The sequence below is a fragment of the Egretta garzetta genome, unplaced genomic scaffold (assembly GCF_000687185.1).
Source record: "Egretta garzetta isolate BGI_Z169 unplaced genomic scaffold, ASM68718v1 scaffold79, whole genome shotgun sequence".
NCBI classification, from domain to species: Eukaryota; Metazoa; Chordata; class Aves; order Pelecaniformes; family Ardeidae; genus Egretta; species Egretta garzetta.
In genome coordinates this window covers 5872478-5886499 of record NW_009260791.1, presented here as the reverse complement: position 1 = coordinate 5886499, position 14022 = coordinate 5872478, and the positions used below count along the sequence as shown (strand labels likewise).

The 14022-nt window shown below is 39.1% G+C and overlaps 1 protein-coding gene across 8 annotated transcripts; it reads right to left on the bottom strand.

Annotated features, from left to right (window-relative positions):
• Positions 1-250: 250 nt before the first annotated feature.
• PPP2R3C (protein phosphatase 2 regulatory subunit B''gamma) lies at positions 251-13524 on the bottom strand. Of its 8 annotated transcripts, XM_035902048.1 has the most exons (14): positions 13280-13524; positions 12789-12916; positions 12413-12441; positions 11519-11623; positions 10827-10939; positions 9903-10000; positions 8117-8187; positions 7009-7141; positions 5774-5829; positions 5625-5700; positions 4870-5006; positions 3061-3198; positions 1365-1424; positions 251-649 (listed from the first exon to the last, which is right to left on the bottom strand). In XM_035902048.1, the coding sequence occupies exons 2-14, from the start codon at positions 12850-12852 to the stop codon at positions 461-463; spliced, it is 1269 nt and encodes a 422-aa protein (XP_035757941.1). In that variant the 5' UTR covers positions 12853-12916; positions 13280-13524; the 3' UTR covers positions 251-460. The 8 variants fall into 8 exon arrangements, 5 of the variants coding, with proteins under 5 accessions (XP_035757941.1, XP_035757940.1, XP_035757939.1 ...); XM_035902047.1 differs by having other exon boundaries at positions 12789-13524; XM_035902046.1 differs by lacking the exon at positions 12413-12441.
• Positions 13525-14022: the final 498 nt, after the last annotated feature.

Here is a 14022-nt window from a genome sequence, read left to right as displayed (position 1 = left end):
GCCCAAGCTCTCTCCCTCTTACTGAAGACCTCTGCCTTTACAACAGAACACTCAACAGTGCTGTTGTTGGGGAAGCCATCCAGAATGCAGTGATAGGCTTGGGATGGCCAAGTAGATACAGCCCAGTGCTGAAGATACCAAGAAACACATCCTTACTTTCAGGGTAAATTCACAGTTAGAATAGGGTATTCAAATAAGAATAGGGCTTGGTACACAGGGAAAAAAAAAAATCAAAAAATATTTATTAAAAAAAGATAATTTTTACCTCTTAAACAACACTTGCTTTTTTGGTTTCAGGAATCATTTCTGTGATTCCTGTACGCACCACATTTTATATGGGTGGGAAGGGGAGGGAAGTAGGATGGAAGAGGCATTGATTCAGATAATGAATGTTTCCAGCTTCCAACAGTTGGTGCATCAGATGGAGATATCTCTACGGATACAGTCTGCTCCTGCTCAGTCACGTATCATCAACATCAGCAGTGCTGTCATTATCGCTTGCCACAAGGACCTCTCTGTTCTCGTATGTCCAGAACCCATTCAGATCAATTAAAATGCTGGTAACAGTGTCTCCTTGACTGCTATTGATTAAGTCTTGAAGGGAGATTTTGTAAGGATCCTTAGGCTTCACCATATCAAAGATTTCATCCTATGAAAGAAAAGTCAAAATCGAAGGAAAAAAACCCCCATGCATTAATGAGCAGAATAACAGCTAATTTATACCATACACAGAATGAGCTTTGGGTAACCAGTGCCACCCCCACTGATTTAGAAATTAAAAAAAAAAAAAAAAGCTAAGTCCCAAATGATTTAAGATACAAAGCACAATAATTGGCTACAGATAGGAGCAGCGCCCTCAGCTACCACATCTCAAATAAGAATTTGCTTTACTGGAGAGGCTTTGGCCTCAAAGCGGCAACATTAAACTCTGTTCACTTGTATGAGCTAAGTTTTATAGAAGCTCTTGTACTTTTTTTTTTTAAGTACTAAAACTGCTAGATGTCTAGTAGGCTGTAATAAAGAGAGTTTTACAGACAGGTTTTTTTAGTCACCAGTCTGCACCCCCCGAGGGATGGTCCTGATCCATAAAATAAATAGACATACTAAATATCTTCAAGTGTAAGGCACAGCAACATGTATTCAACAGGTACTTTGTCTATCAGTGAGGAAGCTACCAGAACAGCTGCATACCAGATTTCTTACAGAGCAACTGCTGAATAGAAAGACATTTTCAAACCCATGAGTAGAACAAGTCAGATCACCTCTACTACACTGCAAGTAAATATAGAACCTAGAAACTACGATATAAGTTATGAAATGCTTATTCAAATATTTCACGTAATCCTGTATTCAGTAAAACTAACCTTGACATCCTGAAAAGAAACTGGTTCTTGTCCATGGATTTTCATTTGTTCCTGAATAGCCTAAAAAAAAAAAAAGTTAGGAATAGGTAATGCAGTATTATACTGACACTGTATGGCACTTTTTTAATGCTTCTGCATCTTAAGCTGTATTGCCCTGCAACAAAGCATTCATGGTATGGCTTGCAATCAATTCTCTTCCCCAAGTGAGGCAGGGGTGAGTTAAGGCATAATCAATGATGCACATCTCTAGGTTCACAGTTCTTGGTCAATATGGCAAGAATCCAACTTTCATTATGACCAGTGTTTGAGCACCCTGCAAATGGGATATGCACACACTTGGATATTGTCACTCAACACTCAAAGCTTAATATACTCAAATCAGAAGGTTCCGTTTTCTGACAAAGTGTGAAATAGGGTAGTTTGACACCGGAACACATTGCCCAAAGAGGCCACAGAGTCCCCTCCTTGGAGATACCCAAAACTCGCCTGGACAAGGCCCTGAGAAACTCGACCTAACCATGAAGCTGGCCCTGCTCTGAGCAGATGGTGGGAGTAGGTGACCTCCAAAGGTCCATTCCACCCTAAATTATTTGATGATTCCAAGGCACTTAAAAAAAAAAAAGTCTTTCTAGAAAAAGTCTTCCAGATAAGAAGTTTTATTTTTACAAAATTATATGGTTGTAGTCACTATCAAAGTTCACGTTCAATTGCAGACTTATTACAATATAGAAATAATGCAGATATAAGATTATGCCTTGCGCAGGCCTGAATGTTTTACTTAATTAGCTGAATGATGTACGTACCTTGTTCATCTTACTTTGAGCATACAGTAGAGCACAATGACTTTGAAGAAAAAATATTGAAGTGCTTGTCCCTCTGTCTGAATAGATATCAGTGAAGGGATCTTGTACATGAAAAAAGCATCACACCCATAACTCAGCCTAAACCATCCACAGCAAAAATACTATTTTGCTGCATGACATTTCCCTTCCCAAGATACCTCAAGTATCTATTAAAAAGAACGAAGACAAAGCAACAAAACATCCGCCTCCCCCCCCCTCCACAAACTGCCATGAGCCAGAAGAAAAACAAAACACTACTCACACACAAGCCACAATTTAAAGGAAGACTTTACAAAACTTAGGTTAAAATTAACAGCAGCTAAAAAAATTTAAGCTTCTTTTAAATCATTCTGGGATCAACAGATGAAAATACAGAATATGAAAAATGCAAGAAGCTTTCTGCAATCAATACACTGAATGAAAAATCACACAGCTGTACAGGCCCATCACTGCATTTCATTATTCTCATTTCTTCTACTGAATTTTAGGATTATAGTGGAAGTTAAAGCCATGGTCAATAACCAATTAGGACCATTGTAAAAGATTTTAATAGGTAATCATTAGGCAATTTTAAGACAATTTCAATTAAAAAAAAATCAATAGAAAATATTTTTCCTAAACAAAATCAAAGCAGTTAATTTCAACTGCAGATAAAATGTTGAAAATACCTTTTGAATTCTTTCCAAGTTTTGGAATTTTTTTTTTTTAATATTTTAAATCTTCTTAGAAGTAGTTACTAGCCTCCCAGTGGGTATTGGTAATTTAAAGTGATTTCCTGCAGATCTGCATGCAGAAGCACACAGGCTATAACACTATAAACACAGAAAATGGCCTACCTGTATAAAGAGACTTACCCTAAAGAAATAATTAAGGGAAAAGACATTCAGGTATCCTTTGTTCTCTATATCAAGCAGTTTGAAAACATATTGCAGAGCTGCAGGCTCCTTTCTGTTTTCTAATGCAAGCACAAAGTCCAGGTAGGTTTTATAGTCCTAAAAGTAGATACAATCATGTTTATTACAGTCTTCTTTCTAAATTGATTTTGCAAGCAGGAACTTTATAATTGGCAGCTATTTCATTGTAGGGGATCAGTCTATTTTCTGACAAAGACAACATGAAATAGAAAATGGCTGCTACCACCAGCATGAACAGAAAAGTTAGTTTTTAATGACTGCTGACGATAGGAAATCCTGCCATTTTAGAGGTCATGTGGGATTCCAACCATAAATCCAAATCAAACATGCTACATATACTTTTAAACAATGTGTAATACATCTTTAGATTGCTGAACATACACAACTAGTGAAGAAGAGCCATAAAAAAAGGCTTCCATTACCACAAATTAAATGTCCAGTGACAGTCAGCCTACTGTTACCAAACGGTGAACTATACAGCCAATTAAAGTATATATGCCTTAGACCAGAGTAGGCAGTTTGGCAAATCATGTGGTAGAAGCATTAGTAGACATCACACTTTTCTTTTTCATTAGTAGTGATTCTTGGTTTCCTGATCAAGATATATTTGTGACAAGGACAGCAATCCTTCAGTCCTATGCATTTAATAACCCTGTCTACCTTAAACACCACAGAGCTGTGCTGCCATTCAGAAGGAGCTTGACAAGATGGAAAAGCAGGCTGATGGGAGCATCCTCGAGTTCAAGAGGGAATGCAAAATCCTGCAGTTGGGGAGGAATAACCCCATGCACCAGCACATGCTGGGGGCTGACCAGTCAGAAAGCAGCTTTGCACAGACAGCAGCTTTGCACAGACAGCCCTGGGAGTCCTGATGGGGAACAAAACTGAACACATGCCAGCAACATGCCCCTGCAGCAAAGGCTGCTGACAGCACCTGGGCTGCATTAGGAAGAGCCTTGCTGGGAAGTCAAGGGAGGTAATCTTTGTCCTCTACTCAGCACTGCTTAGACCACATCTGAGCGCTGGCTCCTGTTCTGGTCTCCCCCCGCAAAAAGAGAGAGACAGACTACTGCAGCAACCCCAGCAAACGGCAACTAAGGGGATCCCTCCCAACCTCAGTGACTCTGTGATTCTACAAAAAAAATGCTAAAGTGTCAGAAAGACTGCATAGTGAATACGTAATTTACCACTTCTCGAATTAAGTCATCTGAAAGCAGACAATGAGAGCAGCAATACATCAAGTAAAACTTTCAAAATATAGATACAAGTTTTTATTTTAACTCTAGTTAGACTTCCCATTTTTCACAGCTATGGAAAGCTTACAACAAAAACCACTGTTGTCTTCATGAAGAAGTGGACAGGTTAGTAAACTTGCATTAGTTTCAAGTGAGCTGCTTGTCTGTGGTTCTCTTTAAAGAATTACAAGTAACTAAAAAGCACTGCTACATCTATAAGTTTTTTCAATATGCACTTCATGTTATTGAATCTACAAGAAGCTTTACCCTAGGCTGTCTGGATTTTGTATCACCTCTGCTTTTCAAAACAAGCAACTTGTCTTTAAGCCACACCGTGATCACCTTACTGTTAAGAAAATTGATTTTCTAATCTACTGCATGGTTATTTATGCGCACAACAACAAACAAGTTACTTTACATCAAGCCACTCATTATTTTAAAGATATTATGAGACATTTCCCGTCTCAATAAGCCAAAGCTTTTATACTGTGAACAAAGTGAAAATTATGATTACCATTTCACCATCGTAAGTTAAGCATTCCTGAAAGACACGATCCAAAAATATGTTTGTCAGAGTCCCTGTTCCGTACCGGGACAGTTCTTCTTTGCTGAGCATGCCATTGTGATCTTTATCAAGGTTTAAGTACTGGCCTAGGGAGGAGATATAATATACCTGTATCAGCAAAGAACGGTTTCAACAGAGAAAGAAAATTTAGCACTTTTTAAACACTTATTTATTTTTCATCATATAGTTAATGCAGTTAAGTGGGAATATTCTAGATCCACAATAATATTCATAGAGCATCATAAGCCAAATTCCCATAATGAGGTGTTAATAGTTCTTTCTACTCTAAGGTAACGGCTCAAAGGTAAAGGCTGTGTATGCAAAGAAAAGAGCAGAAGGTTAAGAGCATATTATTTTAAACAGATCTGCTATAAGAATGAAAAAAAGAGCTAAAGGTGATGCAAAAGCATGAATAGAACAGTCAAAAGAAAAAGTTACAGAGGAATCTTGTACCTTGTGCAACAAGCACAAAATTACAGAGGATAAAACCGTGGTAAAGAGCAACAGTGGAAAACCAAAACTGTAATGTCAGGAAGATATACTGAAAGGATGGGAGCTGAAAAGACAAGTTATGAGAAGGCTTTAAAGAGACAAAACCAGAGGAAAAATAACACTAGGAACATGACTAAGTCATACAAGGCAGAGAGGAGAGGGAGGAAAATAAAAAAGGCAAAAATATAAAGTTCACATAGAAAGGAACCTACCATAAACTCTTAATGCAGAAGGAGCAGAAAACCAATTTGTTTCCTGACTTTCTTTAGAAAGTTCTTCATCCCTTAACTAAGTGAAACATAAAGTTAGAATTGAAAAAGAGTAAATTAAAATACGGTAGTATATGCTAAGAGATCTTTACCTCCAGTAAGTCATCCAGGAAGCTGCAAGCTAAAATATCCTGTATCTTTATCTTCCCTGCAGCAAGAAAAGGAAAACACATTTTAACAGCCACCCAGCCAACACACCCATTTGACTGTTCTCATTTAGGTGGTTCTACTTAAGAAAGAAGTATTCTGAGCAGAAAAAAAATGTTAAAAAGAAACAAAACCAAACAAAACCAATTTCTAACATCAAGGATAAGGTGGTCATTTAAGAGATCAAATAAAAATAGCTTTTAAAAGAACAACTGAATAAAACTAGCCTGATAGTGGCCAAAAAGGAGTAATCCTGAAGCCTTAAAAGCCAGAAAACTAGCTGGAAAAAAAAAAAAAAAAGCTAAAAATACATCAACTCAAAACGTAAAACAAAAAATGCAGAGGAAGCATGCTTAAAACATTTGTTGGAATAACAGAGTCTCTTAAGTGATGTGGTATTTTTACATCTTAAACTACAGATGTGACACAAAGCTAAGGTGGCAGAATACACTTCTGCTAGTGTAGCTCCGGCTGGCGCACAGATGCTGCACAAAAAGCTGTGCAAAATAATGGCATTATAACTTCACACACACCCTCTCTGCATGTTTGTAATTACCTCTGCCAGAGGCTACTGCCCACACAACTCTAACGTCTTCAAGTGGCACAGCTAGATCTTGAAAACACATGCAGTTTGTGACTTAAAGTCAAGGGCACATGAAAAAGCAAACTGTTGTCTGAGGGAGCTACAACTGTAATAACAATTAGCAGCCATAAGTTCAAACCTTTCCTAATGAGGTTACATGGCACACACAAATTTAATCACAGGAGAAGCGCATCACAATAAGCATTCTTGAGCACTTCCAAAGCTCTGTGGATGTTCTGCCAAGCAGTTCCGTTGTTAGTTGCTGTGTTTTCTATTCACCCTAAACACTTGTAAAATTAGCTACTGCTAGTGATGCGTTGTGATGAAAATCTCCAATTTGTCAGTTTCTACAAGATACCCATCAGTTGTGGTACTGTAGAGTTATCTCCTAGAAATTCATTAGCTGTACAAGTAGATTATTAGATACACATGAAGACTCATGGTCTTCACTGAAGATTAATCTTCAAATACAAGATTGTTGAACAAAAGCCTACAGAGACAACTACATATTTCTTTGAAAACACAAACAGCTTCAGTGGAAACATTTTAAAGTGAAAATACTCTCACATATTTAGAATTTTGAAAACACGGACCTACCTGTTCTGAGAGGATCCAGAAAGAAAAAAAACTTCCTAACTGCTGTGCAGACATAGAAGGAGTAAAAAGATTTTTCTAAACCATCCAGCTGCGGCAAAGTAGGGATGAGTTCCAAAATATAGTTTTCTAAATCCTGCAGAATTAAGAAAGGAAAGAAAACAAGCTTTAAACACTATTGTTGTTGCATGTTTGCTAGATTCCACCCTGGCTTTCAATTATATTTTTTTAAAAATACAATCATAGAATCATAAAATCATTTAGGTTGGAAAAAGACCTTTAAGATCATTGAGTCCAACCGTTAACCTAACCCTGCCATCCCACCACTAAACCATGTCCCTAAGCACCTCATCTACCCGTCTTTTTAAATGCCTCCAGGGATGGGGACTCAACCACTTCCCTGGGCAGCCCATTCCAGTGCGTGACAACCCTTTCTGTGAAGAAATTTTTCCTAATGTCTAACCTAAATCTGCCCTGCAACAATGCAGGAAAGAGCATGAAAGCCGATGCAAAAGCTTCTGTCTCTGTGCAAGAAATCCTAGATCTATACATGCACATGTGATGCCATGAATGAAACAGTCTACAAATAAAGCAGAATGTTAACAAAGCAGATAATATTTACATAAAAATATAAATGCATTCAGCTGTACCTTTTCTAAATACCAGTGCATAACTCCCAGCTGGATTATCCTATTGCTGAATAGTCTTTAATCTTTCTTAAGTAGAGTGGTAACTAGAACCTTCTTATTTATTTTATAATATTAAACTCCTGTTAGAACAGGAGAGTAATTCATGGAGGCCCCCTCTAGCCATCTTTTTTTGTGATTTCTACTACATCCTACTAAATCTAGTAAAGTGCTAATGACATCAAACCTTGCTATCTATGATCTCTTTTTCAGAGAATTACCCATATGTTAAAAAGGCTAGCAGCACTCTCACTACCAAATCTCTAGAATATAGAGATTGCTATTTAGCCAAACAAATGTGCCCACCCCAAATCTAGATTATGATACAAGATTTTATAAGATAAGACTGAAAGAAAACTAGAGCCTTTCTGGTGCTCTGCCACTTGAGTACAGACAGACATTAAGTTAACCAAGAATTTACTTACTGATTCTCTGAGGTAGCCCTGTCCTGCCACGTCATATAAACTGAGACCTATTCTTGTCTGATGAAGCCATACTGTAAAACAGAGAACAGAATTTCAATGCAAGAAACCTAGGGGGTTTTTGAGACCTCACTAAAATTTGAAGTTATTCTAAAGGCCACAAGGCACTGTAGGACGTATTTCCCATTTTTCTGAGATTTAAGCAAAGCCATGATATGTACCAGCACTGCTCAGAAACACCATTTCAGTCTCTAAGTTCCCAAGAATCACTGGCAATACATGGTATGCTGTGGCAAGGACTGCCTTATAATAACTAGATGTGAGAAATGGCTGAACAGACACCACATTTTACCTGGTACATGAAATCTTATGGATTCATTCTCTTTCACTGACCTAGAGATATGTGTAGCTGCAACGTTTTCACTGCATTAAAAACAGCTGTACAATACTGTATACAGATTGCTTGTCAGATAGCCCCTTGTGCAACATGAGGCACTGCAGCTACAGCCAAAGGTCCTGCTCTCACTTCAGAGTTATAACAGGAGAATTAGAGTAGCACAAGCACGTATTTTTACAATGAGAAGGCGCATTAATTGGACAATCTACAGGACAGTGTGCTTGAGGTGATTGTTAAAGTACAGTAATGGGGATGGAATACAGATTAGGCATAAAAACTATTACTAACACACTCCATGTTAAATTTAACTTCCATTTATATGGAGAAACAGTTTAAAAGTTCCTCTTACAAAATATGAGCTGTGAAATGTTGAGTGTGAAATCTCATTGAGGCGGGACATGCCAAAATATCCACATTTGGTGGTTTTTTTGGGGTTTGTTTGTTGGGTTTTTTTGTGGGGTTGGTTTGGGGTTTGTTGGGTTTTGTTTGTTTGTTTTGAAAAAAAGGTATCACCATAAATACACAAGACTTAAAACTTCTGGGGGAAACAAGTGAAATAGAGAGCTCCAAAAGAATTTCTGTTGCGTCCATCTGGGTAGGCCTTTTTGAAACGCATACAATTTTCACAGACTTCTTCACCAGTCTCCTATCCTGCAGCTTTTGGGTTTGCAGTTTGCTACAAATGGGCCTATTACTCCTTTCTTGCACACTCTGCACATCTACTCACTGGGTTTCCCACTCAACACATCTCTCATCCTTGGCACCACAAGATTTTAAGTTAAATAAGCTAAGCTGCTGCAGGGAAAGGTGCCATTCTCACCTCCTAAAGGCTCTACCAGACCTAAGAATACACTACAGGCAACCTTCCTTTCTGCTAGCCAGCCTCATCTTTTTAAAGAAGATCTAACAGATTAAAAAAAAAAAAAAATGCATTTTTCAGCCCAATTGGTTATTTATAATGAAAAATGTCTGAAAATATTGTAAAGCTATAGTGACAAACACATTTAGAAGACACAGATAACACCACTCTGTAGAAGGAAAAACAGCAAAAAAAGCTATCTGCTGGACAGTCTGATCAGAGTGGTTAGAACCACACTCACCACATAACACTACTGTTTTGCTCTTCTCAGCACTACCTGAATAAAGAAAATCAGAATGGCAATAACAGATCAAGGATATCTCTGGCTGAGAGGAGAGGTGGATTTCGGAGGTAGGGTGAACTCCCACCTCCTAGTAACCAGAAAAAAAATCCCAGGCCTCCAGGAAAGCAGCATTAGCAATTGAGGGCTAGATCTCACTGCTGTTGAAGAGAACACCAAGTAGTTAATAAAGCTTGAAATAGCCTCGAAAATAAAACAACTTCTCATTAACACAGAAGCAGCATCAACTAACCTTTTCGCATGACATAATTGAAAAACTGCATGATAGATATCCTCCCATAAGGATCATTATGGAGTAATTTAGCAAAGATTTTAGCCGTGAAGAACTGCCTGTAAAACATAAATGCAAAGCTACTTCTATGCATCTGATTACATTGCACTGACAGATCCAGCTACAGCATCCAAAACCTACAGACATTTCAAAATACTGTTTTAACAATATAGAATGTGTTCTGTGTATTCAAAGACATCAATTTGGTACACTATATCTATCAAGTAGGATCCTACCAAGTAACAGTGGTAAACTCAATAAAAAGCAGCTGCCTTTGCTGCTCATGAGACTCTTCAGTGATGTGGGATTTTATAGAGAGCTTTCATTCTATTTAATTTCTCTTTAGTACAATATACTTGGTAGCTTCCAATCTTCGACAACAATATGCACATAAAAGGAACTGCCAGTACTGACACTAATCTGCTTCTGCCCAAAATTCAATCACAAAGCTATATGCACAACAGCAGTCTCCAACAGGAGCATAAAGAAGGAATATTCACTGTATGCTGTACACAGAACATCTGGTAGGAAATCTTCCATCAGAAGGTATTAGGGAAGGTTGGGCAGTATCACTGGAGACATGATTTCCTCTTCAAATACAAAATATGCTGTTTACTGGCCACTAACAACAAAAATGCTACTCATGGTGGTAAGAATTTCTTCAAAAGGATGCAGTACCCTCTTGCAGACATCTCTATCAACAGTTCCCTCAGTGATGTAGGGCAATACACCTTTGCAAGGACACAAAGCAACCAGTTCATCAGTAACTGCACAGACATGATTTTACCTCACCATTAAACTACTTCCATCTATCTTAACAACTGAAAGTTACAGCAGTGCTTAGGTTTAGCCAAAGCATGCACATACAAGAGAAGAAAGCCTTACTTGCATTTAGGTCCAGCTTTTTCACCAACTTTCAAGAAGTTCTCATAGTTGATCATTGCTTCTTCCCCAATCATTGGTGAGGTCTGATGTTTGTCCAGTAGAAACCATAGATTCTTAAAAGGCATTTATATTTGGTTAAGAAGATATCTCTCTGGAAACGTCAATATACTTAAGACAGAACATCTAAGAAATGTAGTAAAAATGTGGGTTTGCTGCAAGGTTACCTCAGTTAATCAGTACACAATCAGTTCAGCCAGAAAAGCAAGCCAACGATATTTCCACTGTTCTAAACTGGTGTTAAACACACACACTCTCTCTCTCTCACTAGGATTTCTAGGGTCACATCCCTTTTGTCTTCGCACTGCAGTAAACTCAACAATCTTTGGAGTCTCTCTGAGTAAACAGAACCTACTTCTTCTTCTTCTGGGCCCACTAGGGAAATTGTTGGAATGTGCTGGAAAACCAGAAGCCAATGATTTAGTCCTCATGTACATCATAATGAGGAAGCTCTACACTGACATTACCAGCCCTGGACTATGTAGCACTTCAGATTTAGCTAGTCCTTCACAACAAGCCAACATACAAAGCACCTTACCACAAGATTCTGTGGACAGACAGGAGATAATCAAACACTGCAGAAAGAGGAAGTTTGTCAGAAGCCATTACAAAACATACAGAAAATATCATCTTACCTGCAGCTCTTCATTATCCAACAGCTCCCTACTTTTTCTTTGCAGAAAGACAGCTCTAGACTCTTCTCTTAGTTTCTGAAGCAAGACTTCATCTTCAGCTGGCAACTAGAAACATTGTGGCGTTTTAATTTCTGTACAGTAGTACCATTCAAAAACTACATATATAGCAAGCAAGTACACTTATGTAGTCCCAACTCACACACAGCCGATGAAGCTGTTTACTTGACAGAAAATAACAACCTATATACCAGAATGCTGTATGGTACTTGCTTCTTTTATAGGGATATCACTTGCCTACGGTCTTAGACTATTTCAATATTGAAATATTTATTTGAAGCAGGACATCTTTAACATGAGAGACAGAGACCTACCTCATACCTGATAAGCCATCCAGTAAGCACTTTCCCACGATTGCAAGGTAGGAGGCCTCACACATAAGAGACATCTACTGCTGTGTTTTTAGTCAGGAGAGAGCAACTCTTTCTGTTTTGTGGTAGGCCTGACTCTCAAAAGCATGAATGTCTGCTAGATTTATTTTGGCCGACAAAACAGATGGAAGAAGACTAGTATGAAAGTTCTGCTGATGTTTACATGCAAAATTGTACAGTACTGCAGAACTTGGATGGTTGCATATGTGTTCATCAACTGAAGCACAGGTACTCGAGAACTTAATTGGCAGAAACTCATGATCCTAAGGAATACGGGACCATGTGAGGTTAGACAGCAGCTGAACGGTCAAGTTTTCAAGTGCTGGTAATACCAAGATGTCAAACTTGTGCTCCCATATTCCCAAATCCCAATCTGATTCATCTCACACATGTTGCCAGACCAAGCATTTCTGCTGGACAATGCAAGCAACAGACCTATCTTTAGCCTGCAAGACCAATGACCCACCATTTTCATGAAGCAGCATCCCATCGTGTCTAAACAGAAACAGGAAGACATGTATTTATAACACTGGAATGTCAAAATCCAGTTAAAACAGGAAGTTTCTCTGAAACAGAAAGAGGACTTCCTATCTTTAGTAAGTAGCCAAGCCTACTGCCTGATTAGCAAACTATGTCATGGCCTTTGACAAGATGCTCAGTAATTATTTGAAACTGCTGAAATCTAGAATTGTATAAAACAAAAAATTTTGCTTAGCACTCCATATCATTGCAATTTCAATCTACTTAACCTTCTGAAGCTGAAGTGTCCCTTTGAGCAAGCACAACTTTCTTTATAACACAGAACAGCCTCTTGTTGAAGTTCATCTGGATACCTCACTTACCCTGTAGTAAAATCGTGGTATGTTCGTATATGACGTATTGACACTTTTTCTTCCTCCTTTCCATTCCATGTAATATTTGGTGAACAACTCCATTTCTTCATCTTTTAGCTCTTGTTCGCTCTTTTTGGCTGATTAACACAGAAAAGAATTTTTGTGTTGTACTCCAAACAGTTTTAATGTAACAAGGAGTTTGAAAAAAAAAAATAGGTGGAAACAAATGGAGCATGGGCCTAGCACACAAATTATTAAACAGATGCATGGAATACATCACATATGCGTTCTATCTGAGCACCTACAAAGCACCTCTTTCAGTAACTGCACGCACCTGACTCTCTGTAGGGTATGCAATTGTAACAGATACATGCAGTTATGACTGACGAAGCAGCAGCACTCTTGTTTTACAGTGGTCACATTGCTCAAGATACCGCTTACCGCAAGTGGCAGCCTAAAGCATCCCTTCACGCTGTAATGTGAGGGACACCACTACCCACCTGCACAAGCCCTCTGTGGGCTCACTCATGGGTGAAGAGGTACCAGCCAAAGCTGCCACAGGGCTCCATGCTACAGAAGAACCAGTCCTTAGAGCACCAAGGCCTGCACGGCTCCCCAGTGTTCCGCAGCCCTGCCCTGCTGCCAGCAGCCCCTCAAGTAAGGGGGTTTGTTTCTCCACAAAATCATAGAATGCTCTGGGTTGGAGCGGACCTTTAGAAGTCATCTAGTCCAACCCCCCCCTGCAGTCAGCAGGGACCTCTTTAACTATAACAGGTTGCTCAGAGCCCCATCCAACCTGGCCTTGAATGCTTCCAGGGATAGGACCTCCACCACCTCTCTGGAAAACCTGTTCCAGTGTTTTACCACCCTCACTGTAAAGAATTTCTTCCTTATAGCCAGTCTAAACCTAACCTGTTTTAGTTTAAAACCATTCCCCTTTGTCCTGTCACAACCAGCCCTGCTAAAAGGATTGTCCCCACCTTTCCTATAGGCCCCCTTTAGGTATTGAAAGGCCGCAATCAGGTCTCCCCGCAGCCTTCTCTTCTCCAGGCTGAACAAGCCCAACTCTCTCAGCCTGTCCTCATAGGAGAGGTTCTCCAGCCCCCGGATCATTTTTGTGGCCCTCCTCTGGACCCGCTCCAACACTTCCATGTCCTTCTTGTGCTGAGGGCTCCAGAGCTGGACGCAGTGCTCCAGGTGAGGTCTCACCAGAGCAGAGTAGAGGGGCAGAATCACCTCCCTC

Bases quoted from the DNA above. Each gene is read 5' to 3' on its own strand.
- PPP2R3C (XM_035902047.1), bottom strand. From the start codon at position 12,852: ATGGAAAGGAGGAAGAAAAAGTGTCAATACGTCATATACGAACATACC. The intron at 11,624-12,412 runs GTGGGTCATTGG...CAATGTTTCTAG, and splicing joins GATGCTGCTTCATGAAAATG to TTGCCAGCTGAAGATGAAGT. The intron at 650-1,364 runs GTTAGTTTTACT...TTTCTTTCATAG, and splicing joins TTTCTTTTCAGGATGTCAAG to GATGAAATCTTTGATATGGT.